This window comes from Plecotus auritus (genome assembly GCF_963455305.1).
Source record: "Plecotus auritus genome assembly, chromosome: 3".
Classification (NCBI taxonomy): domain Eukaryota; kingdom Metazoa; phylum Chordata; class Mammalia; order Chiroptera; family Vespertilionidae; genus Plecotus; species Plecotus auritus.
In genome coordinates, this window is record NC_137772.1 from 219,158,321 (window position 1) to 219,184,932 (window position 26,612).

Sequence of the window (26,612 nt, forward strand, 5' to 3'; positions counted from 1 at the left end):
TTCGTGTTGGAGAAACATTACCTCCATCAAGAGTCACAAAGCCCAGTTGGAATGGCATCCTGAGCCCCAATCAATACTGTTTGTTTGCCAGAGAACACCTCGGGTCCCCAGAGTTTATGACAAAGTGGACACTGGGCCAACACCTTGGTCAAGACGAGAGGAACTTTACAGAAGCCACGTCTAGAATCCTTACTCTTATCCCTGCAACTTTCAGCTCTTTTCTCTCTGTAGTTTTAGGGAATTCTTTTTCTCAACTGATAGCTTAATTCCAGAAATCAGGCAGGGGAAGGAAAGCAACCCTTTTCTCCGAACGCGTCACTTTCAGCCCTGACATTGTGCAACAGGGCCCTGCTGCAGTCTAGGAGCCAGCAATTGAGAGAACAGGAAAAACGGGCTGGTGAGCAGCATTCACCATGCAGCGTCCAGGAGGCTGAAAGCCTGAAGGGGCTTAGCCATTAGAGACTCCACAGGTGAGTTTTTGTTGTTTGTTTTGGGGGAGCAGTAATAGAGGCATTAGGCCAAGTTTTCAACCACCCCCAAAGTTTCAGGTTCCAAGAGGGCCCTTCTTTCTTCTCTCCCCAGTTACAGTCGCCCAGAGCAAAGCACAGTGGACCTGTTGGGTTGGATTAAAAACAAAACAAAAAGACAAACCCAAAACTGAAGCCCTGAAGAGGATCCATTAACCACAGATCCCTCTTCTAGAAAGAACGTTTTATAGAAATGAGACTGACAGGCATGACCACATTATAATTAAGCAGCCTCATTCCAGGGCCTGGGCTTCCCTTTGGGGGGCATGACAAGCAGTCTCCCAGGGCCGGCCCTAAAAGTGCCTCCTGATCCGGGCTCGGTGCGTGAGAATGGGCCCAGCGCTGCGTGTCAGACCTCTGGGTCCCCACCAGCACCTCACTTCACTGATGCTGAAGAACCGGCTTAGAGCACACGTGACATTCTCCAGAAGCCCCACTACGCTCTCCTGAAGCCCCACGGAGGCCATAGCAACACAAAGGCAAGCTCTGGGTCCGTGGACTAGAGCAGACAAGTGGTGTTATGCGTTCACTGCAGGGAAGGCAGCTTTGACAAGCCACTTCCTGTGCGTGCTGGTACCCAGAGCCTGAACTCTGAGGAGAGTAAGCCACCGCCTGGAGGAAGCATCTGGCTATCACCTTCATTAAGCAGAGGAGCGTGGACTGAAGGGACGCATGACGTGAAGTAGGGACAGTTCGGTCCAGAAACTGCATTGCCAGACTCCTCTTGCTACCTTCTAAGGGGCACTTACTGCAGGCCAGAAGCCTTCCTTGATTCTTGCAATAAGCATGCCATTTTATTAACCCAAGAGGTAGATGAGAAAACAAGGCCCCGTCAGAGTGACACAATAGGGAAGTGACCCAAGTCCAACCCAACCACACCATACTTCCTGTTCACAGGCAAGTTGGTCCCTACCCCTAGGGCCCAGCAGATCCCTTTTGGTGACCTACCACAGAAGGTTATGTCATTATCAAAGCCCCTTGCTACCCCCGCAACCTCAAGGCTAAGTGGGGCGCCCCCCTGTGCTAGACTCTCACTCTCCTCCTGTAGTTTATGTACCTGCCTCTCTGGACTGGGCCTTGGTCTCCTTCAAGCAGGGCCACGACTAGCACACAGTAGGTGCTCTGCTAACATGGAGAACCATGTGCAGGCACAGAACACACCCTCGGGGTGAACCAATGCTGCACATGTGGCTCAGACCTCCCTGCAGACAGAGGGCCTCTGTGTGCCACTGGCTGGCAGGGCTGAGCCACCTGGCTGGCACATTCCTGCTTAAGTGGAGTCATCACATCTGTGGCTTCCTCAGCCGACTGGCCTGGTGAGTCTGTTCAAAGTCATGCTTTCCTGGGCCTTCGAAGCATTCCCCAGCCTCTCCTCAGAGACCCTGGAAAGCAGACAGCTCCTCGGGGAGCACCCCCCACCAGGGCAGAAGGAATGCGGAGAGAGGGGCAGGAGGGCGCTCCTCCTCCAAACCAGCGGGCCAGGGAGAACTCCGCCAAACACCAGCCAGAGAAATGAGGGGCAACAGAGAAATGAGGGGCAACGGCGTCCCTGGGGGGTGGGCACAGGACGGAGTCAGGAGACCCTGGGTTCTGGAGCTGACAGCCTTTGGGCCTTTGAACAAGTCAGCGAATATATCAAGGCCTGTCCCTTTTCCTGTGAATTAGAAGGGTCGTATTCAGATATAAAGACAGTGCTAAAATTCTACCTTCATTGTTTACCCCAAAATGTGAGGCAACCACTGAGAGGAATGTGGACACTCACAGAGGCACTTTGAGCAACTGCTTGGTGACCAACCACTTCTGGTGCAGCTTCCGCTGAGAAGCAGAGCAAAGGGTTAAAGAAATAGCTCTCGGGATTCGGATTCGGGATTCATTTAGGCCTGGAATGGAAGCAAACCCTGCTGCCACTCCCCCAGAAATGCTGGGAGCTCATTAAAATACCAAAAAACCACTGGAGGTGAGCGGCTTTCTAACTAATTAGCATAGAAGAGGGTGTTTTACCCTACTCTTAATGGGGTGAAAAATGGGCTCAAGTCCAATTCTTTAACTAGCAAGTTCAGTAAGAACATAGACACTCATCCTCAGAGGGAGACCCCAAGGTCTGGCCCCAAAGAAAGCCAGCAGCACCAGTTCCCAACCCAGTCACACCTTTGCAGGCCACTTCTGCTTCTGTCCAATTCCCTGGCAGCCCCTGGTACCTGCCCCTGACAAGCTCCTATTCCCCCCTAGGGCTGATGTCTGCCCAGCAAGGGCAGCCACACAGAGTGTATGCCCTCTCTCTCTCCTCCCCCTCCCGGGCTCAGACAGTTCACACTTTACAGAATCCTAAGGATGGGTTCACTCCCCAAGACAGGAAGACCTATCAACGGCCACGACAACAAATGAACCAACTATGTTACCACAACTTTAATTAAGCCCAAGGCTGAGGATTAAAAGAACAAACAAAACTGTGCGGGCACGTCTGGGCTGCACTATAACCACTCACTGACACACCTGCCAGCCTGCCCACAGGATCCGACCACCACGGTGCCTTTCCGGCCACCCCAGCCTCAGCGCCCACACATTCTTCTGAGCTCTCAAGACACCTGCTGCAGTTGTGTCGGCACCAGGTGTAGGTAGCAACTTGTCTTGTTATACAGCTACAGCCACAGATCTCTGTGTCCATACAGCTACAGATCTCTGTCTCTCCACTTAGACTGCCAGGATAAGGTACTAAACCTCTTGATATTCTAGTACTTTCTATCTCTTATCTCCATGGCCTAATGCAGGACACCATATGCTGCCATGCCCCATCCTGTGCCCATGGCAGATAGCACTCATCTATCCCAGCATTCCTTGGCATTGAATCTTAGCTCCTTGCCAACAGAGGGCCGGGCAAACCACTACCCATTGATAGGGGTTGACACTCGGAGTAAAACCAAATCTGCAAAGCTTATTAGTCCAATGGTTCTCCAGTGGGGGCAATTTTGGCCCCCAAGAACATTTGGTAGCAACATCTGGGGACATTTTTGGTTGTCACAGCTGGAGAGGGAGTATGGTACTGGCATATAGTGGGTAGAAGCCAAGATGGTGTACAGGACAAGTATCCCACCCCCCAAAAGAGAATTATCTGATCCCAAATGACAAGTGTGCCAAGTTTGAGAAATCCTGGCTTAGGCAGAGTAGCCATATAATTTACCATCTAAACTGACATGTTTCTGAGAGTGAAAGGGAGCGATATATTCATACTAACTCCAGGACAACAACACAAGTCAGGGCCTAAAGGCAAACCAGAGAACGTAAGAGATGAAAGACAGAGGGAGGTCCCTTGGAAGGGTCAAAGGCTAATCTCATAAAAGTCCCCAGGCAAAGCCACCAACTACCCTATTTGCCAGAATAAATGCTAGTATGTCATAAGCCACAACCAGCAGAGAGGAAATCTTTTTCTAGTTTTTGTGTAAAGAAAAAGCAGAAAAGGAACTGTCTAGCTGTGCCATTTAAGATGTGAGTGGCAGAGAACAAACCTGTTCCCCCCAAAGCCAGGGGGGCGCCATGTGCTAAGAGAGGAGCTCATTCTAACAGCCTGCGGACCCCGCCGCTCCCTGCTGACACCCGACTTAGGGTGAGAACCCACAGCTACCCTCAGGAAGTTTCTTTACTAATGAACCATCTTGTCATAACAGGGGCAACAGCTGTTAGTTAACTTCCTCCTTGCCCCAAGAACAAGAGACCTATTGCTAATTTCTTTGCAGGTCAACTGTGAACAACAAGAGGAACTTGGAAATGTCCTCAGTCAGTCAACATGGGAGCTTAAGAACTATAACAAGTCCAAGATTAATCTGAAGGTGAGTGAAAACCTCTCAGATTGAGGGTTAGAGAGCATATGGACCCAGCACCTGCACACACCATTAAAAAGAAGTACCGGGGAACCAGTTTGGCTCAATGGATAGAACGTCGGCCTGCAGACTCAAGGGTCCCAGGTTCGATTCCGGTCAAGGGCATGTACCTTGGTTGCGGGCACATCCCCAGTAGGGAGTGTGCAGGAGGCAGCTGATCAATGTTTCTCTCTCATCGATGTTTCTAACTCTCTATCCCTCTCCCTTCCTCTCTGTAAAAAATCAATAAAATATATATTAAAAAAAAAAAAAAAAAAAGAAGCACCGGGGCCTTAGTTCCCTGTGCCCACAAATGAATTTCCTATCCCGGGTCTCCACAAGATGAAAACACCCACGCACTGGCCCTCATAATCTGGGGCAGTTCCTCGGTTCCTATGAAGGCCATTTCCATTATGGTCAAGACTTCCTGGTCGGCACAAAGGAAACCTCCAGCCCCCTGCATAGTCTCTTTATTTTTTAGAATTATCTCCAACTTGTAGAGCTGACTTTTGCCCCTCCATTTTTTGTTGTTGCTGAACAAATAAACCATGAATGAATCTCTCTGGGAAGCAATTCCACAGGTTGTCCGGAAGTCTAGTTCTAAGAATGCCAACTCCTGGTGCCATGCTCTGCATCGTTACATTATTCTTGTCATAACAGCCTGTATAAGGACACTTGCTAGGACATGGTTCAAGTCCAGCATCCAGGTGTGGAGCGCTCCTGATTCGGTAGCACAGAGCTCAAAAGACTCCAGGATGCAATTCTTGCACTTGGCCAATTAAAAGAGCCAGGAGAAAACTGACTCATAACCTCCAGAGACAGGACTCGGCTCTTCAGGAATCTCACAGACTTTTCTTCCACCAGACTGCTGGAGTTAGCTCTTTGAAACAGACATACTACCTTCAAACTAAAGGGCTGGCTTCCTTGAAGAATTCTGATAGACGTGAACGTAAGCCAAAGGCTAGGCCAAACTTGTTCATCATCCATAATTCATCAAGCCTGGCAATGGAACACCTCCACAGCACTATGGTATAATACAGACAGACCCACGTGCTGCCATTTTAAACCACTGAGCCAGAGACAAAGTTGTTAACATAACAAAATTCATTACTATCACTACCTAGATTGATTACAGAGTTTAAAGAAATAAAGGGTGCACATGTAATAGGACATGAAAAACCACTATCAATATAAGATATGAGAGAAATGTATATATAAGATACGAGACTATAGCCTGCCTAAAATTGGGCTTGACTCCAAATTACAGTAAACGCACCATATGCCAGGTGCCTGGCTAAGCTCTGAGAATCAAAAGGCAAGGTGAGGCCTGTCCATGTCAAGGAGAGAAAAACAAATATGTAAACTTCTATTCAAATGAAGTATGACCAGGGCTCTTATGCAAATCTAGCCCACATAGCCTCCCTGAAGGGCAGTAATGCTTCAATCGTGTCTTTAACAAAAGAGCAGGGACTTGCCAGGCATTGCGGGCACAGGGAACAGGTAAGGCGGTTTGAAAAAGGAGTTCCAGGTAGCTGGGAAGCTGGAGAGGTGGGCAGGAGGCCAATCACAAAGGGCACTGTGTGCTGCTAGACTCTAGAGCAGCCGTGGGCAAACGACGGCCCACGGGCCGGATCCGGCCCGTTCGGCTGTTCTATCCGGCCCGCGGAGCCGAAAGAGTGGAGGGTTCTCTTGCTCTCCCCTCCGCTCCTTTACTTTGAATTTATATTAGTTCACACAAACACTCCATCCATGCTTTTGTTCCGGCCCTCCAGTCCAGTTTAAGAACCCATTGGGGCCCTCGAGTCAAAAAGTTTGCCCACCCCTGCTCTAGAGGCACTGTGTAGCAGCTAGAGGATTTGAGTATAATCCTGGGGGCAATGAGGAGTCTTTTCAAGATTTTTCAAGATTTCTAGTTGAGATTTGATTAGATTTGTATTTTAGAAAGATGACCCTCTGGTAGAAACACAAGAAACAGGGCTCTATTAAGAGTGAAGGTTAAGAAGCCATTGAAATCATGCAGACAAAAAATTGTGGGGGTCTGAACTAAGGCCAGGACCATGTGGATAAGAGTTCAAAACATGACAAGAGATAAAATCTACAGAAAGTGCGAATGACTTGGAAAAGAGGTGAGAAAGAAAGAGGAGAGGGTAAGGTGAGTCAGGCTTCAGGCTTTGATGAATGGCTGAATGGAGAAATGGCAGCTGGGAGCACATGGGGATCAGATGATAGGGCCAGTCCTCAGCCAGAAAGCGATGGAGAATTTACTTGAGAGAATGCAACCATCATCCAGAGGAATATGTGGAGGGAGTGTGCAGGTAAGACCTTGAGGAGCATCAGCGTGTGGGGAAGGGGGAGTAACAGGAAAGAACCACACATTTGGGGAGGGCAGAGATAAGGGGAACCAGAGAGAGGGTCACAGGAAGGAATGCTTTCGAAAGGGAGTGGTCAAGATTGTCCAATGCTGGGGAGAGGGTAAGTAAAATAAGAACTCATAAGTACAATGGATTTCCCAACACAGAAGTGAAGGTGACCTTTGTGGGACAGTCTTGAGAAGTGGTGGGGCCAGACATCACAGATACTTCCTCTAAACAACTCCGCTGTGGACCTGGCCAAATGGCTCAGTTGGTTCAAGCATCGTCCATACACCAAAAGGTTGAGGGTTCGAATCCCAGTCAGGGCACATACACAGGTTATGAGTTCAATCCCTGATGGGGAGTGTATAGGAGGCAGCCAATTAATGTTATACTCTCACATGGATGTTTCTCTCTCTCCCTCCTCTCCCTTCCTCCTCTCTCTCTAAATATATATCAGGTGAGAATTGGGGGGAAATAAAAAACAACTCCGCTATGATGAGACAGAGAGAGTAGAGAAAAGCTAGAGTGGGATTCAGAATTCAGAAGAGCCTTTGCGTCTGTTTTTGTGTTTGTTTTTTTAAATGGGAAAAACTGAAGCATGTTTCCACACTGTGAGGAAATGAAAAAGAGGTGAGAAACAAGTAACTGGTAGAAGAAGGGGTCCAGAAGTGAGAGGACTGATGCAGGAGCCTTTGACAAGAATGAGAAACCGGGAAAAGCTTCTAGGACTGCCGAAACCGGTTTGGCTCAGTGGATGGAGCGTTGGCCTGCGGACTGGAAGGTCCCGGGTTCGATTCCGGTCAAGGGCATGTACCTTGGTTGCGGGCACATCCCCAGTGGGAGGTGTGCAGGAGGCAGCTGATCGATGTTTCTCTCTCATCGATGTTTCTAACTCTCTATCCCTCTCCCTTCCTCTCTGTAAAATATCAATAAAATATATTTAAAAAAATAATAATAAAAGGTGAAAACCTTGTAAAAAAAAAAAAAAAGCTTCTAGGACTTTCTATCAACATATAAACATGTCCTTTGATAGCCATTGGTCTTGACTCTCACACGTGGCTTACAGACCTCCACAACACACCGCCCCATCACCACTGCTCCAGCCACTAGGTCACCGTCACTAGTGAGTGAGCATCTGCAAAGGTGTCAACAAGGCTGCAGGGGAAGGCAGCCACTGGGAAGGCCGCGGCACTCACCTTGCATCATACTCCTGTAGGCGGAGTCTGTGATGGCGTAGATGTGAGGGGGCATCTCGTGCCTCTTCTTGCCTTTATACATATCCACAATCTCTTCAGAGTAGATGGGCAGGTTCTTATAAGGATTGATGACCACACAGAACAGGCCTGAATAGGTCTAAAGAAAAGAGCAGCAAATAGGAATGGGTTAGGACAGTGGTCGGCAAACTGCGGCTCTGTTGACTAATGAGTTTGCCGACCACTGGGTTAGGAAGTCTCCTGCGCAGTGGTGCGCAAACTTTGTGGCAAAGATCTGTTGCCTCCGAGGCCGCCATGGTGGCCTGAATGACAGCACTCCTGGGCCCCTTGTTCTCTGGGCTCAGCAGACCTGCTGCACATGTGGGCACACCAGCACCATCTGCTCTTTCGGTGAGGGTTCTCCCTCAATGGCATGACTGCTGCAGGCTTTGCACATCAATGAGTGTGTGCATCAGAAAAGAGCTGTGGCAAGTTTCACAGAGAGCAGAAACCCAGTTACAAAACGCAGTTGCAAAGACAAAAAGAGATGTGTTTGTCGTCAAGAGATGCACAAAGAGAAAAGGATTCAGCTGTAGCAAGCAAACTGTATAGAAACACAAATCATTCTACCCTGAAGGGCTCAGCTCTCAGAGATAGTTAAGCCTAAACTTCCCTAGCACTGGGAAGAACTCACTATGTTCCTCAACCAACTAAAGCTTTTGTGGGAGAGTAGATCGCGGATAGATACTTCCCTCCCTGGAACCTTCTGGAGACAATCACATGAAAATCTCTCAAAAACCTAGACCACTTTCATGTCGCCTGTGAGCCTTCTCCAAGACCCTGGTCTTTTGTTCAAGGAAATCCAATTAGTGAATAGCCTTAATGTGAGGCATCCAAAAATACACTCAGTACTCTAAGTCTGACTTGACCAGGTTAAAATTAAACCCTGGAGTCATGTGTCCTGAGTTCAAGTCCCAACAAGGGCAAGTTTCTTAACTTCTTTCTCCCTCCATGTCTCAATCTGTAAAACGGGGATGGAAGAAGACGGGTGAAGTAAGGCCTAGATACCATGATTCACACACACCTGCAGCCCTAGGCAGTTAATGACAGAGCTGGGAGCAGACCCTCCCAGTGGGGACCTCTTTGGTCACAGAAGCCAGTTTTCTGAGCTCCTCACATCTTTATGTTGTTCTCATTACAAGCAGCCTCCACCTTCACTGTCCACAGTTTTGCTCCTTGATCCAACAGCAGCCAACATCTGAGGGTTGCACTATGGGTCAACCCAACCCCTTGCACCCCTACCCTCTCTAATCCCACCAAAACTGAAGCTGGATCCTGTGGTTGAAGCCACAGACAGGGTCCACCCAGGAACCAGTCATGAGGACAGAGGCTCTACCCAGCGATGGCGAAAGGCTACAGCACTTGGATGCTCCAAGCAGAAGTTAGATTGAAAGCAGAACTCCAGAGGGACCCACTAACCATACACTGTTCTGCATGCAGAAGAGCAGCTGAGTTTGGACATGAACAAGTGGGTCTGCCTGGCTCTTCTGTCTGGAGGGCACACAGAGCCCTCAATTTCCTTTTTTCCTGGGATAATCAGTCATTTGTTTTCTCGCCAACTACTCTTGTCACTAGGGACCAAGAAAGCTCTGAAGCAAAGAGGTCTGAATGTGGTGCTGGCAACCCGAGGGTTGGGTATTATGGGAAGACAGGAGTGCAGCCGGGACTCCTGTTTTCCCTCCCTATGTCTAGTGGATGGGGATGAGATCGAGGCCAGAAAGCAAGCAGCAAGGTCATCCCAGGAGCTCAGAAACAATTGAGCTTTGTTCCTGGGGTTTGAGAAAACCCACACTCTAGGAAATCCAGCCCGATGAAAGTGAAGGACACATGGCCACACATTTAGGGCATGCCACGGAGCCAGATGTTTGGGAACAGCTGATGGTGACAGCAGAAGGGCTAGGGGTTACTAGGACAAGTCTTTCTGACAGCTGGGTGGGCAGATGGTCCTGTGGAGAGTTCTGTGGGGCCTCAAAGTTCTCTGGGCTAATCCCACGAAATCAGTGGATTTGATCGAAGTGAGCCCAGGGGAACGAGCGCAGCAGCTCAGGTGGGAGGAAGGAGGCTCGGCTGCAAGCCCCTCTCTCTGGATGCTCGTGGAGGCGCAGACACTGAGCAAGTGGCTTTGCTCCCACACGGGCCACGCCAGGAAGCTGCACCATTCACAGGCCACAGAGGCTCTTTGTGCCTGACCGCCCCCTATCCCAGAGCCTCACCCCCCGAAGAAACAGACAGAGCAGCTGTGGTGCAGAATTAGCCATACCGCCCACAAGGCCAGGCAAACATGCTGCACAAAGGCTCCCGGTGTCGCAATTTGGAATGTCGTGTGCAGAGAGGTGGACTGGGAATGGGGGGATGGGGGTGGCCACCCCTACCCAGGCAGCCCCACCAAGTGGCTTTGATCTCGTCACAGTTCTGCACCTGCTGGGGTCTTTATTAGGGCAACTGCAGCGACAATCAACTTCCTTTCTGGTGACAACACTTAGGAGGAGGAGGCTGGTCTGAGGCAAGAGGAACTACACACGGGAGGTGACAGCAAAGGAACAAAAATGAGAATTTTGTGCCTCCAGCCAGAGAGTTCTAGAGAAAAAGCTCAGGTCCTACCCACCATGCCCGCCTACTGAGTAAACACACACTTCAAAGGAAAGATGAAGCAACTAACATTGAAAGCACTTTAACAACTAATACCCCCATTTGAAGCAGGGAAAGACCATTCGCAGCCGGCTGATATAGGCAACAGCATGCAGGCCTCCGGCTTGTTTCACACTCAGCAAATCGCGAACGGGACCCAAGATGAACAGTGACACCAGTAAAAGACCGAGCAAAGGGAGACTTTAAGGTGATGCTTCCTTAAAGTCCCTTCGCTTTTTCGGGTCACTAATTCTGAATTTCAGCAGTTAATATCCCTAGGGGCAGGGGCTTTTCAATTTGGTCCAGACAATATTCTCACCAAGAAACAGAGAAATAACTGGGTGGCGAGTCGGGAAACCGAAGTTCCAGTCTCAGCCCTGCCAATGCCTCGCTGTGTGACTCTGAGCTAGCCCCTTGCCCTTTCTGGGCCTTACCTCTTCCCACCTGTCACATAAGAAGGTTGGGCTAAGCTGGCCTATACAGAAGGACTTTGCCAGGTAGGCAGTTGTGTGTGTCTCCTCACTGACAGGTCCTTGACTAATCAAGCTCATCCCCACAGGGTGGTCATCAACAGCAGGATTGAGAACCTCATGACCACAGACCAGCTTGGCAACCAGCAAGGCAATGCACTCCTGGCACACGGTCTAGCCCAGTCAGGACTTCTGGGCAATCCAAAATGGCCCGTGCACACTGCAGGGCACTCAGCAGTACCAGTCGTGTGGGGCAAGGGTAGTGCCCTGGGGAAACGAGTGTTGAAGTCACCGTGAAGCCCTGGCCGGTTTGGCTCAGTGGATAGAGCGTCGGCCTGAGGACTGAAAGGTCCCAGGTTCGATTCCGGTCAAGGGCATGTACCTTGGTTGCAGGCACACCCCCAGTGGGGGGTGTGCAGGAGGCAGCTAATCGATGTTACTCTCTCATCGATGTTTCTGACTCTCTACCCCTCTCCCTTCCTCTCTGTAAAAAATCAATAAAATATATTAAAAAAAAAAAAAAAAAAGAAGTCACCGTGAAATTGTACAGAAAAGAAAATGGCTGGCTCTTTGGGAGTCTCTCACCCGCCCTGTAACAGGATGAGCCCAGGGTCTCCTTTATGAGACACCTGATCATGGGCAAACCCCTCAGGCTGAGACTTAGTTTTCCCAACTATAAAATGAGAAGCTTGTAATGATCTAAATGTTTTCTTCCTCCAATTCAAAAATAAAGGTTGAGAACTGTTTTATTCAGCTCCAAGGCCAAGAAGGCCAAGGTGAATACAACAGCATAATTAAATAAAGAGCTATTTTAGGAATAATAAGAACCAGATATTTCTTCCCTACTGGAGACAAAACCAGAAGGAAATATCTCTAAACTGAACAGAAAAGATTGGGATGGATCTGAGAAAGAACTTTGTGACCCTAGGACCATAAGAGCTTGGAGCGTGTTACCAAGGAAATGGGTAAATGCTCATCTCTTGACATTTTCTACAGGGGTGATGAGCTGCCGTTCTGCAAAGGTAACCCTGCTGGCTGGAGGAAAGAGAAAAGACTGCCCTGTTTTTTGGATGCTGTGGGCCTTTGTACATGCTGTTCTCCGCTCTGTAGGCCTGGCATGGGACCAGCCTAAAGAGTTGGATAAACTAGGAATCCAAGCCTGCCTCTTGGTAGCTTGCCTCTCTGCTCAAAGCACACTCCTTAGGGAAGCAAGCCACACTGACTGATGTGAGGGGGGAGGCAGGAGGGGACCAGGTGGTGCAAGAGGAACAAGTGGGAAACCAGGGCACGCATTTCCCTCCTTGAGAAGGAACTGATCACACTGGCCCTTCCTATCTCCACCAAGGCCAGTGCGTGAGCATACCTCACACATGTCACATTCTCCCTACACCGACCTACACCAGGCTTCCTGTTGTGGTTTTGGCTATAGAGAGAAGAGATAAAAGTCATGCTATGAGAACATTCCATTAGGATGTTCAGATACTGAAGTTCAAGGATGTCACCCCAGCATTCCTTCAAGCCCCCTTCTCTCCCAGAGAGCCAGCGCCCAGAATCTGAGGAGGGGGACACACCCGGAGCCCCCTGCCTCAGAGCCAGGCCCACTTACATAGATGAGCCCTGAGTAGTAACGCTCCTTGAGGTTGTGCAGCACCGAGGCTTCGTTGAGGCACGTGAGCTCCGCCATGTCCTCCACCTTGGAGAACTTGGGCGGGTTCATCTTCTGGATGTCATCCTTGTTCACCTTCACCTTCTTCCCATTCTCCACCAGCTCCACAATGGCCTCATCGCCCACCTCTTCCTTGAGGCTGGCAGGCTCAAAGCCACTCTTGTCAGAAGGCACCCATACCAGCTTCTTGGCAGCCCAGTCAGCCTGGGCCAAGGGGTTATTGATGAAGTTTTTATCCACATAGAGATACTTATCAGCAGCTTGCTGCGCCATGGTGACTTACAGCCAGGACCTAAGGGAGAGAAAAAGGACAAATGTTAGATATAACTACATTAGCCACACAAGAATCGCTAACATGCACCTCTTATCTTTGCAAACTAGATAGCATTATAGTGCGGTAAAACTCTACATAACCAGGCTGCACAATTTGCCAAAATTTCCTTGCTTCTACTTTTGGGAGAAAGATGTATATTGCTGAGAAAACAAGGTAATATCAGGGATGCTGTAAGAAATTAATAGTAAGGTATATTCTAGGATCGATACACAATCAACTCATCTATAAACAACTATTATGTCACATGACGAGCACTAAGAGTCTCAAAGACAGATGCAGTTATAGTCACTCTGCCATGCCTACAAAGGCAGGAAAATGACCACAATTTAAGAGAACTTCCAACAAAAACAGGTTCCTAATTAGCCAAAACATGGGCAATTGACTACAATTACACATGCTGGAAGTTTCCAGTTTTAAAAACTTTCTCTTATTTCACAGAGTCAACCAAAAGAAAACAAAACACCAATATGTTGCCAATACATTTTAATTCCATCTTGATAATAAAGCCCAAAGAAATAAGGCGAGAAGAAAAGAAGTCAGTGTTTCCCTTTCTGGGGCACCAGTGTGCAAAGGCAACCCTCACAATTAAGGGCCAGAAGAGCGTAAGCACGTGTGCGTTTGCTTATTTTGAAACTCATTTGCAAAATAAAGATGATGAAATAATAATCCCTTACACCTGTGTGGTTTTATTGTTCATAAAATGCTTTCACATATATTTTGCTATCTGGAAAGATCCTTGTCATAATAACCCTGTAAGATTGGTAAGGTACGTGTTATTATCCCATTTTACAGATGAGGAAACAAAAGCTCCCGGAGGCAAGGGGGTTGTGCAGAGTCACCCAGGAAGGACTCCAGACTCCTGGTCCTGTGGCCTTTGCACAGTGCAACCACAGAACAGCTTCCTATTCAAAGGCTCAGGCTCGGATCAGCTCAGAGAACAGCTGCTCTGAGTGAACCAAAAGCAGGACTCAGAAACCCTGATCAACAGCCAGCCATGCCACCGGAGGAACCACCCAGAAGCCCACTGCCTGCTCACAACACAGGCAGGCTTTTCCCTGACGAGATCAAGGTCCCCAGCCCAGGCACAGGAAGCCAGGAGGACGCCAGATCCAAACCCAGAGTCACACAGGCTTTCATCTTCCAGATTCCAAAAGGGACTTGGATGCCAAGGAAGCTGGAGGGTTGGGAGGCAGAAAACAAAAGGAAAAGTCTGGGCTGCCCAGGCCTTCTTATCTGGGCTCATTAAATGGTTTCCAGATCAAGGCGAAGGGGCTCCCCTGGACTCACTTCAGGAGGGGCTGTTTTCCAGGAAATCTGCGGGTTCCCCCCACAGGAGGGAAGGCAAGTCCAGGGAGCAGAGCCTGGCAGCCTCCCCAGCTCCCCCAGCTGGTGGCTTGGTTTACATTCTCAGCACAAGCAAACCCTGGAAGCCCCTCTCTGGGACCAGGGGCGCCATCCACCTGCAAGGACCAACCCCCAAGAGAAGGCAGGGCCCAGGGTCAGGCAGCAGCAAACAAGGCATGAACAGAACAGCTATAAACCACCTGGCCAGCCCTAATCTCCCCTGTGGGTCTGGGGTCTAGGCAGGTGGCAGCTTACTTCCAGCTGTCCTTGCTTCCACACTGGCCAGTCCATTCGAGCAATCGAAGGCTTCTCTCGGCCAGCATAAATACCAGCTGTCATCTGCCTGTGCGCTGTTTATCTGACCACGGGCCAGTTGGCCTCTCCAAAGTCTCAGTACCCGGGATCCCCAAACCAGTGTCCCCATTGTGTCACTGTCCTGCTCAGGAACTTGCAATGATTGCCAAGCACAGGGTCTCACAGGTTACTGGTTCTCAATCTTTTTGCAAACTTCAAACCCATAAAAGGTAAGACAATCTCCCATCAAGATGCAAAAAGGGAGTCACCTGAACCTTGTCCCCCCTAAATCCTAAATCTGCTGCTGGTTAAGAGTTCACTGACCCAGCCCAGTGAAACCTGAGGATATACCACACCCTTTACAAGATCCCTCCAAGAGAAGGAGGGAAAGGGACCGTCATTAAGTATGTAGATACTACCAACATCAAGTTCTGTTTATTCCCAACCTCACTTAACCATCAATCACCCTGGAAAAGAGCTTTTATTACCCCCAATTTATAAATAAGGAAACAGGCTCAGAGACAGCAAGTCATTTGTCCAGTCTCCCAGCCCAGTTATGACGCAGGATCCTAACCCAGAATTTCCTGGCCCCCAGGCCTGGGCTATTCCCGGCACACTTGTGCCTGGGGTCTCACAAAACAAAAAGTCAGGCTGGCGCTGAAGCTGGGCTGAAACTGTTGATAAGCTGAGTGGGACATGGGGAATGCAGAGGTAGGCATTCCACAGCATTCAACAAATATTTACTGAGCAAGCGGGCAGGGAGGCTGAGAATGAGCCTTCCTGGTGTGGACCATGTGGCCTGTCAAAAGCAGAACCCAGCCCTGGCTGGTGTGCTCGGTGGTTGGAGCATCGACCTACCCACTGAAGGGTCATGGTTCAATTCCCAGTCAGGGGCACTGTACCTGGTTGCAGGTTCGATCCCCAGCCTGGTTGGGGCTCATGCAGGAGGCAACCAATCTCTTTCCCCTCCCCGCCTTCCCTTCAACTGGCTCTAAAAAGCAATGGGAAAAATATCCTCCGGGATTAAAAAAATAAAAAAAGCTGAGCACATTAAAACTCAATATTCTCACTCCCCTGGCCTTCGAACTGCCCCAACAGCCCATCAGTCATGGCCAAATGACTCTGGCCCTCATCAAACTCCATTTCATCCCAGCAACACCACCCCCGGTGGGGCCAACAGCAAAGAACCTATCTGGAGGCCTGGCATCACAGCAGCACCTGGGTTCCCTTCAGGCTGCAGGCCTGGGCACTCGGCCTACCCTGGAAATCGGGTAGACTGCCCGGCCCTTTCATTGGTGGGTCTGTGCTGACGGAGAAAATCCATCCAACCCACCGCCCTGGGCTGGTCGTTCGACCCGACCTTCAGGCCTCAGAAGGGGGGAAGGGGCAGTTACAGGCCAGCACTGTCTACCTCCAATACCTATCAGAGACCTGGGGGCCAAGCCACAGTTCCTGTAACAGAGGGAGACCCACTGCCTTTCCTCAGAGCTGGACCAACACAGAGGGCTGTGGTGCCAAGGCACCCACGGATGGTGGGCTTGAGGAGTGCCCACTCGCCTCAGTGCCTCTCTCTGGGCAGAACTTTTCATTAAACACGGCTGGGCCCTGCTGAGCCAGGCCAAGGACAGAGCTATCTGGTTTCAGCAATTCTGCTGGAATGACGCGGGGGAGCAGCAGTGCCAAGATCAATAGACGGGCTGGACTGGTGGGGAGGACCACAGAGGTCACGATAAACAGTGGGGTTGCAGTTAAAGCCCTCCCACCCAGCCCGGACAGGAACATCACATTCAAGGATTCGGAGGCCACAGGGCTGCCGCTGAGCTCCACCTGTGTACGGTAAAGAGGGGCCCCCCCAGCAGCTGCTGAGTCTGTGTGCCAAGTGGGGAAGCGGGGATGCAGACAAGTTACCACTCACCTCTAAGGATACAGGTGGAGTAAGCCACCACCGTCAAGGGGTGTTAGAACGGGAATGAGGGGCACCAGAGAAAGGGTACAAGGAGGCAGTCTACTCAATGCAGCAGCCAGCATGCAGCCACTTTCCCGCCCCATCCTGGGACCCTGCTACAGAGTCACTTTGAAATTAAAACAAACGGAATGTAATATAAAGGTTTTCAAAATAAAAGAAAAAATATCTCCCTAAATTCCTGACCCTCTCCCCCCAAAAATGAGTTTTCTCTCTCTCTTTTTTTTAATAAATCAGTTTTCCCTCTCTCTCTCTCTCTCTCTCTCTCTCTCTCTCTCTCTCTCTCTCTCTTATTAATGGTCCCTTCTAGTCCTGGTTCACAGAAACACTTGATTTTTAACTACCTTAGGCAAAGAGTGAAATTCACATTTGGTATTTTCCCTACTTCCTGTGACCATTTCCCCAGAGGGCCACAGTCTGCTTGCTGATCATTTTTATCAAAATGTTTCATTTTACAGGTGACGATGCACAGGCTCCAAGGGGAAAGTACCTGCATTCAGTCACAGGGCTGGGGGAGCCAAAACTCAAACCCTGGACTCCTAACTCCAAAGCCACTTTTAATGGTTACATAATATTCCAAAGTGATTTTTAATAACTCACTACCTACTAGATTTTTTCCTCTTATATAGTGGACCATCTTGAGATAAATTGCCAGAATTACTGGGTCAAAATAATATGGACATTTTTAGGGCCTGAGATGTGTTATCAAAATGTTTGCCCTGAGATGTGTTATCAAAATGTTATCAAAAGGGGTTGATGGGTGAGCACAGCCACTGGAGCAGCAGCCACACCAGCACTTAGAAAACAGTCTGCAGGAAAGACCTTGGTGGCTCAGATTAGGGGCCCTCAGGAAGCCCTGGGAACAGGGAGGGGTTGGGGGGGCTTGGCCAGCCAGCAAGGAGTTAAGGAGAAAGAAGGCCGCTCTCTCCCATTGCAGATCAGATCAGGCTGAGGCAGGCCCTTCCAGGCCCTTCCCATGCGGCTTCCTGTGGGTGCCAGTCCAACTCCAAGAAACCCAAGTAGTTGCCTTTTTAGGCCATAATCGAGAGGACACAACCAGAGGCTAAATTAGGACGCTCAGGAAATGATGAAACTGAAAGTAAATAGGTTAACCAAAAACCTCTGCTTTCAACCCAAAATGTAATTCCTCGATTATTTGCCTTCTCCCCTTCTCTGCTGCCCCCTCCCCCCCACCCCCCCCCCCCCCCCGCAAAACATCTACTTGGACCTTTTACTCCTTCCTGTTTTCCCAAAGAATCCCCTCATCCCACCCTCCCTCCCTCGGGTTCTCTTTTTACTTATTTGTGTGCTTGTCTGGAAAAGAAACCACTAGCCCTTAAAGACAGAATTTATTCTACCAGGACAAATCGTTGGTCCAAAGACTGAGCATTTCCATTCCTAGACAACTAGGATTATGTAAAGCCTTCCATGGGCCAATTCTAGGCTTGGAGCTTTTAAGGCAGCCCAACTCATCAAAGTTACCAAGCACGGAGGGCCTGCTAATAAGCTCTCTGTTTTCTCACTCAAGTCTGGCAATCATTTTATAAGGTATATATTGTCATATTCATTTTACAGGTGAGGGAAATGAGGCTCAGACAGGTCCCAAAACCCAGGTTCACACTCAGACCCATTCAGCTCCAATGCTCTGCTCAGTTTCCACTCAGGTTCCACTGAGAACCCCTGGTTAAGCAAACCAGCAAAACAGACATCAATTTGCCAATTTAAAGCTGCAAAACCCATATTCTCTTTTTGCTGGTTTGTACAAGAGACTTTTCACACTTCTAAGTCGCTGAGCAAAATGTAAGAGGATGTGGGGCATGGCCTTGGGCGAGCCATTTAAGTTCTCTGAACCAAGGTTCCAGACTAGAGACCCAAACAGCTTCACCCCAGACCCTGGAGCCCTTTTCCAGCTTTATCAGTGATGGATGGGAACAGCTCCTCTGATTGTTCTTCATCCTGCCCCCATCCCAGGGAGCACAGGTGAATATGCCCCTTCTCTTTCTCCTTACAGCCATTGCTTTTTTTTTTTAATTAATTTCAGAGAGGAGGGGAAGGGGAGAAAGAGGAAACATCAAGCTGCTTCCTGCACGCCCCCTACTGTGGATCGAGTCCGAAACCCGTGCATGTGCCTTGACCGGAAATCGAACCATGACCTCCTGATTCATAGGTCCATGCTTAACCACATGGGCCAAGCCAGCCATTGCTTTTGAGTTAAATAAACTATTAAGGAAGGTTCTATAAAAGCAGCTACTGAAATAATAAAGAAAATTTCAAACCCATTAGATTTAACTCAGTCAACCAAATCATACTGAGGATCTATGTGCAAAAGTATTGTGACAAAGGTATAAAGGACACCCAAGGAGTTTATAATGTACTGGATGACACATATCGCTGAAGTGCCAATCTGGGGCTTTATTTAGAGTGGACAGAGCAAGCTCTTGGGTTTTCTGTCCTGTTAACCGCTGCACCCAACAACAAGCATGATGGGCGCCCAACAGATAGATGCCATCCGGATTAAGAAGTACCTGCTTGTGACCTTGGGCACGTGCCACCTCTCTGGAGCACTGTAAATGCAGATAACATTTCATGTCGCCCTCTCTACCTCACAAGGCTGTTAATTCAACACTGAGCACAGGTGACAATGAGACAGGACACTTGTCTTTGTGGAACAGCCACTGCAGAGGGGAGACCGTGTCAACAACCAGCTCTACACCACAGGACTCTGCAGGAAGACAGGAGCCAGCAGCTTGCCGTGGGAACAGAGAGAAAGGGGTAATTGAATGGAAAACGTGGAAGCTCGAGGGAGAGTTCATGGAGATGACATTTAAGCTGGGTTCTGGAAGAGGGGTGGAACGTTGATGTGGGTGGGGGATGGTAGAAAAGGATCCCAGGCCAAGGGAGAAGAAGGTGCCATTTTTCACGAACCGTAAAAGGACGCGATCAGGTAAGGCAGGGTTTCTCGACCTCAGCACTGTGACCATTTCGGGCCAAGTAAGTCTTTGTTGTGAAGGACGGTCCTGTGCAGGGTAGGGTAGTTAGCAGCACCTCTGGCCTGTACTCACTAATCAGCATAGCACCCCATCCCCGGATATACCAACCAAAAGTGTCTCCAGACATTGCCGAAGGTGGTAATTCGGGAAGAGGGGCGGCAAAATCACCCCCAGTTGAGAACCACTGATGTAACGGGTTAGTATGAGCAAATGCTAAACAGAAGCCAGACCTCAGCTTTGTAAAGACTCTCCCGACAGTGAACTGCACAAGTCCAATCTCTTTAAAACAGAGAAGTCCTCAGAGTAAAATGATTCCCGGGGCCCAAACAATGACCATCATGGACGACACCGTTACCAAGGAGTGACTGTCCCTTGAATTTTAAGGGATCTGCCCAGAACCCACTACTGGACTATAAAGTAAAGACTCCTAAATGCCCAATGTTTTAAAAAATAATCAGGCAAATGAGGCAGATGTGCCTCCCCAGGCAGGGCCTGAGTCTCCAGAACCTCTGACACAGTAGTTCAGACAGTGACTCATAAGCAGAGTTCATCAGCATCAGGAGGTCCAGGTGACTAATGAAAGACAGACAGGCAGCGGCCACACTGCGGGAGGGGGAGGGGTTGCTCCCATCTGTATCAGCTCATCCCACCATCCTGGGAATGCCATCAAAGGCTATTTTTTAATGGTTTTGGCAAAACAGTGTTAATTCCAGGGATGATACCTAGATGAGTCTTTCCCACCCAGAACTTTCCTCCCAGACCTTGTGCACCGACCAGACGGGTGTCTCCATCCTGGAGGACCCACAAGCACCATCATACCTGAACTCCCCTCACCCCCCTCTGCCCCAACCTGCACTCTCTTCTGGGTCTCCATCGCTAAGAAAGACTGGTCACCTGGTCACCCAAGACCATCACTGTAAACATCTCCCTGGAGCAGGGGTCCTCAAACTTTTTAAACAGGGGGCCAGTTCACTGTCCCTCAGACTGTTGAAGGGCCGGACTATAGTTTTAAAAAAAACTATGAACAAATTCCTATGCGCACTGCGGGCCCGGGACGAGTCGGCTGCTAAGCAGGACAGGCAGCGGCACCCAGCGGGCCGAATAAATGTCCTCGGCGGGCCACATGTGGCCCGCGGGCCATAGTTTGAGGACCCCTGCCCTGGAGGATGAGAAGTGCTCTGCCAACTCCATCGCTAGTGCCCAGCTCTGGTCCAGGCCCACAGCCCCTCCTTTCTAAGCTGCACAGCTGCCTCCTTACTGCCCTTCCCCTGAGGCTTCCACGCCCTTCAAATCCATCCCCCACGTTGCCTACAGGATGACTTGGCAGCTCCATTTCTATTCATGCTAATTCCTATTTTATTGCTATCCCCACCAGTTCAAAAACAGTTGAATGGCTTTATATCTCCAGGACAAAATCTAACCATCCTTGCATGGTGAGAAGGCCCTTTGTGACTCTGCCTATAAATCTCCTCCAATGCTCCCAGCCCTTCCTCTTCCTCTGCCCTTCTCTGCCACTTAATCCATTCCTGTTCACATCCTACAGGACTGGGAAGAAGCTGGTATGTCCTCTGCACCAGGAACCCTTTCTCAAGCCTCAGTTCAAATGCTCTCCTCTCGAAGGCCCTCCCTGTTTGCTGCAAAAACACTTCCCTCCTCTTTGTGTCCCTCCCACTCTGCGCCCCACACTCATTATTTGCAGTTTTATCTGAGGACAGGAGCGGTCTCGTTCATTTTTATTTCAGATGTCTAGCACAATGCCTGACCCAGAGCAGGGCTCGGTTAAAGTTTCCTGAATGAATGCATGAGGAACAAGGCAAAAATGAGGAAGGAGTGGTGGGGAAGGTTTGTTAGAAGCTGGAAAATCCCCTTGAGCTGTACAGAGGGCCAGAGGGTTTGGAGAGCTGACCCAAGGTGAAAGCACGTACAGGTCACAGCCACCTACTCTGTTACAAAGCCCAAGCCATTTATGGACTAATTTTTTTAATGGGCTAATTTTTTTATAACCTCAAAACAAGAAGGGGAATAAAGCATTAGAGCTTTCAATCCACAAAGAGATACAGGAGTGAAAATTATTTCTTGGTCCCCAAGAAACTTTTCATAAGGTTGAATAAACCATCTCAGTTTTCTGGAAATTTCTAGTGTCCCCTGAGTGACCAATGTGGAGGCGCTACCATCTACCACCAGACACACCCACATAGGACCTCAGCTGGCATAGGCTAGCGGGCAGGCGTCTGGGACCCATGGGAAGGCCTCAGGCTGCCCTCCTGCCGCTTCTGGTGAAATACTGAGCAAGTGCTATAGGCATCAATCTTTGGTGCCAACTCAAAAGAGAGTGACAGAACTTGGAAAAACCACTGCCATGTGGAGCAGCGATTCTTCAAATCCCAAACAGGTATTTATAATGCACAGTAAGAGAATGCAATGGGGTTGAGTTTGGAGTCAGACGTACTTGGGTCTGAATCTCCTGCTCGCAATTCCTATGATCTCAGAGCTGTTAATACCTCAAGAATCTCCTCGCTCTAGAATAAGAAAAAATGCCTACCACCAAAGGGGTTGTAACTCAAGTTCCCAGCAAAGAATCCAACACTTAATAAAAGGAACTCCCCTCCCAACTCCTGTCTCGTGTCCTCCTGACCTAATTAGCCTTAATCGTTCCTAGAAGGACACCTGGGGCCTATGAAAAGTTTCTACAAGTTTGGTGACTCTCCAGGTGACATCAGTCCAGAGAACAACGTGGCACAGTGCGGTGACTCCCAAACACAGTGATTCTGCATGAGGAAAGAGGGTTTCATGGCCCAGGAAGGTTGAGCCCGCTGACACCCACAGCCTCCTGCAGAGTCACATGCACACAGCAGTTCTGAGAAGCCTGCAGCAAGGAAGCCCGCTTCACTCTGTCCGTCAGGCGTAGGGCCCAGGAACATTCTGCAGGAAACTTTCTCGATGCTGACCTGAGAAATGCAGGTCTGGTGGGATGTGCGTGAGGCCAGCAGCAGAAGAGTTGGATTTGAGTGTGGCTTGGTATTGCCCAGCTGTGCGGCCCTGCACAGCACTCAGATGCTGCTATCGGGCTCCAACTAGGAAAGAGACGTACAGGAGCCTCCTGTATAAGCAGCAGGGCTATTAAAACAGTTATCTACAGGGAGGGGTCAGCCACTCTGCACCCAGGGCCAACCTTACAGCAGTTCCCCTTAAGATGCTCATCCTCCCCAAACTATGAAGGGGGGAGGACCAGGGGCTGCTGAGGACTGGGAGGGCTGCAGAGGGCCCCCTCCCTCCCAACCTCAGGAATGTTGTTTGCTTACAGAAGAAGCTGGGACTTGTTTCCCTTAGCAGTATTCCAACCCCAGCCTGTGCTGATGCTTAGCAGATAAGAAAACCAGACCAGAGATGGGGCAGAGAGGAATTTAGCACCAGAACCCCCAACCCACCCCCTTTGCCCTTCCCTCCTCCGAGACCCATGGAAAGACTTCCCAGAACTCCTGAGAGTCCCAGGGAACATGAGAAATGCTCGTATTTGCCTGACGGAAGAAGGCGAGGCCTGCGGTCATTCTGACTTTTGCCCTGCACCCAACGAACCCAGAGCATCAAAAATGACACCAGAATTTTGTGCATAGATTCCCCTCCCCCTATATGTGTAAGGAATGGGGGGTTGGGTGACGGGCGGGGGCGGGGGGGGGGCAGCTGAAGATGAGGCTGGAGGGGATAGACACAGCAGCTTACCCAGGATCTTATCAGCCATGCGGAGGAATGTAGATTTTATTCTAGGGATAAGGAGAGGCCACCTCAGGAGGTGGGAGGTAGGGAGGGTGACATCATTGGATTTGTATTTTAAAAAGATCACCCTCCCTGACCTCAATTTAAGGGGGCAAGGCCAGCAGTTGGAAAGTAGCATGGATTAGCCAGGAGGGGCTTTTTTATCTAAGACAGGAGGAAAGAGTTCTGTGAGGAGGCTAGGGGAAAAGTGGTTAAACACCACAGGAGGGGCAAATGCGGCACAGATTTCACCGTCTGAGCTACTACTCCAAACAGCCTGGCTCAGGGTCAGGAACTCTCCCGCCATTGATCTCATGCATCAGGTGTCACGCAGACCAAAGTGCCCAGCTGAGTCTCCTCCACTAAGATACCACCCCCGTCCTCAGGGCCATAGATACATGGCTTTGGGCACAGAAACTATTTCTTCATAAACGAATCACTTGACTAATCAATCAGGGCACAAAACAATTAGAGCTTGAAGGCAGCCCCATTCAGAATGACAGCCCGTGGCCTTCAAAACCCAACAATCTTTCCAGCCCACCTCTCTTGTCACCTCCAGACACCCTCCCTTCTAGCCATGGCTCCTGGAGGATGTCTCTGCTCCCAGATGGCCTAGGCAGCCTTTCCTAACACCCTACTATATTATTCATCTCTGTCCCCCCCACCCCCCACCCCCCGCCCCGCAGTCTACAATGCAATCTGCCTTCTACCAGAGCCACTGCTTCTCTGCCTGTCCCACCGTAGTCCCTAGACCTCCTTGAAGGCAGGGACTGTCCCCTGCTCCCTACTCAGGTGCTGACTGAGCCCAGGGTACTGCATAGAGGGGGTCCTCAGTCAGTACTTGCTGAAATGAAGTGAGCTGCTCCAAGTGCTGGGTTGACGCTAAACCTTGTGTCATCTGGGAACCTGGCTGTCCAAGAGTTCACCGTTCCAAAGACAACCCCTCCCCACCCCTCAAGGAGAGAGGGAGAGAGGGAGAGAGGTGGGCAGGTACATGAGTGACAGGTTACCAGCCATGGGCAAACTACGGCCCGCGGGCCAGATCCGGCTGTTCTATCTGGTTTTCTTGCTCTCCCCTCCGCTCCTTTACTTTGAATTTATATTAGTTCACACAAACACTCCATCCATGCTTTTGTTCCGGCCCTCCGGTCCAGTTTAAGAACCCATTGTGGCCCTCGAGTCAAAAAGTTTGCCCACCCCTGGCAGCTCTCACTAAATGGGAAGAGGCCGGGCCACCAGCTGGATCTGTGGATCTGCAGGAAAGTCATCTGCACTGGGCCCTTGACCTTACTTGTAAAGTAGTCCATATTTGGATAGTGAGGTCATACCTGAGGCCTCACCTACCTGGGAATGACCTTGCACTCAGCAGTCCAGGAGAAACTGCAAAGAGAAGCAAGTAATTTCAGGGAAGATATCCCTTCTGAGCAGCGCAGATTCTGCCCTCAGACTGGCCCCCAGTGTGACAAGGCTGACAACTGGTTGGCTGCCTGCCCCTTAGGAATGTTCACGGAACACACCGAGCCTGCTGTCCGGCAGATAGCATCTCCCGAGCTTGCTCGAGCTTCCCTCACGCGCATGGGGCAATGTGAACCATTCAGGTTCTGCGGCGAAGTAATTCCTTCCCTCTGGTCCTGCTGAGAGCACGGTTTTCCTTTCCTCAAGCAAGCGAGTGGCTTGCTGAAACCCAACGCAAAAAAAAATAACCTCACTGCAAAGATTTAACTATACGGTCGCTGTCTCATGGGAAAGTGCTGGCTTCCTGCATCCACATCATGAGGCTGAGAAACCCGAGGCAACATCAGGAACGAAAGACAACTTCTGAAAACTCCTCAGCCCAGAACCCACCAGGCCTTCAGCAGCTTGCTCGTCTAAGTGATGTGTAAGTCATACTAAAATAACAGAGAGAACAGTGTAGCCACTTGCACCAACAGCCATCCTAACTCTAATCTGGCTGGGCTGAGAGCTCTAAGGCCACAATGTGTCCCAGTCACCACTGGGTCCTCCCTGTCCAACACGCAGGTACTAAAGCAATAGTCTCCCAAAGTCCGAACGCCACAGACTCTCTGCCACCCATTCTTAAAGTGCCTAATGCTAAGCCCAATAATCCCACACCTTGTTTTCCAAATATAAGTGACTCTCGTGTGGTTCATTCCCCCCTTAGCAGGCAGAGCAGCAAAGGCTCCAGGACCGAATCACTGTTCTATTCTTCTCATCCTCCCTCCTTCCAGCTAAATCTGATGTCCACTGATCTTTATTTTGTTTCTGAGAGACAGGCGACGGGCCAAGGGTCAAGAACAATATTCCTGAATTGATGGAGCAGGTCATTCAAGTCACTCCACTAATGAGCTTCATCACTGAGAGGAGAGAGACCTTCCACATGGTGATAAGCTTATTCATGACCTTTACAGGTGGCATCTTAGAAAGAACCAGACTCAGGAGGCAGCCTGGCTGGCTGTGGAATTCTAGGCGCATCACGGAACTAACAGAACAAACTTTGCCGGGGTGACGTGGCCCCAGGCCTCGGTTTCTCCATTTGTAAAATGGAGGTGCTAGCAGCCACCCCCGAGGGCAGCTGTGAGTTGCACAGTACAGAGTGCCAGCCCGTCTCTGCAATGTGGTCAGAGCACTGCTCCACTCACAGGACTATTGTGAGGATCAGAATGAGCTAACGGAGGAGTGGTACTTGGTGGCGGCCCGGGGAGCCAGCTCCCCTCCCCCACAATCTTTGCCTCTTCTCTCAAGAAGTCTGTGTCGCCACTGAGCTCATAATGAGTCAGTCACAGGCGCTGCCCTCACACAGCCCACTTCAGGGGTTTGCAGTCACATCCTGCCTAGCCTAACTCAACATGATTTATTCCACCCAGGAATGCAGCTCATTTCCCAGAATTTTGTAAAGAACTTTAAAGGCTGTGATTTGCAAGGGGCTCCATTTACAGGCTCAGCTGGAATGGCGGGAGGAGACCCAGCAGCTCAGACCTGTAGGTGGGACCCACACAAAGTTGGGGCTGAAAGAAACCCTCCCCAGAGCATCTCATCCTGGGGGTACCAACATTTTCTTTTTTATCTCAAGCCTCCAGTAAAAAAATAAAAATTAAAAAGAACTTTTTATCACAATTATACACAAGCATGTCAAACAAAATAAAATCTACGAATACATCCTATGCACGCTGATATTTTCCATT

General features: G+C 49.7%; 1 protein-coding gene across 1 annotated transcript in view; it reads right to left on the minus strand.

The window, feature by feature from the left end:
• Positions 1-26,612, minus strand: part of MYH9 (myosin heavy chain 9) — a 90,150-nt gene that overhangs the window by 45,963 nt on the left and 17,575 nt on the right. The window contains exons 2-3 of the mRNA XM_080659421.1: positions 12,693-13,044; positions 7,932-8,088 (exon numbers count right to left, since the gene is read on the minus strand). Of these exons, the coding sequence (XP_080515547.1) occupies positions 7,932-8,088; positions 12,693-13,025 (490 nt within the window). The 5' untranslated portion in view covers positions 13,026-13,044. The remainder of the gene's footprint in view (positions 1-7,931; positions 8,089-12,692; positions 13,045-26,612) is intronic.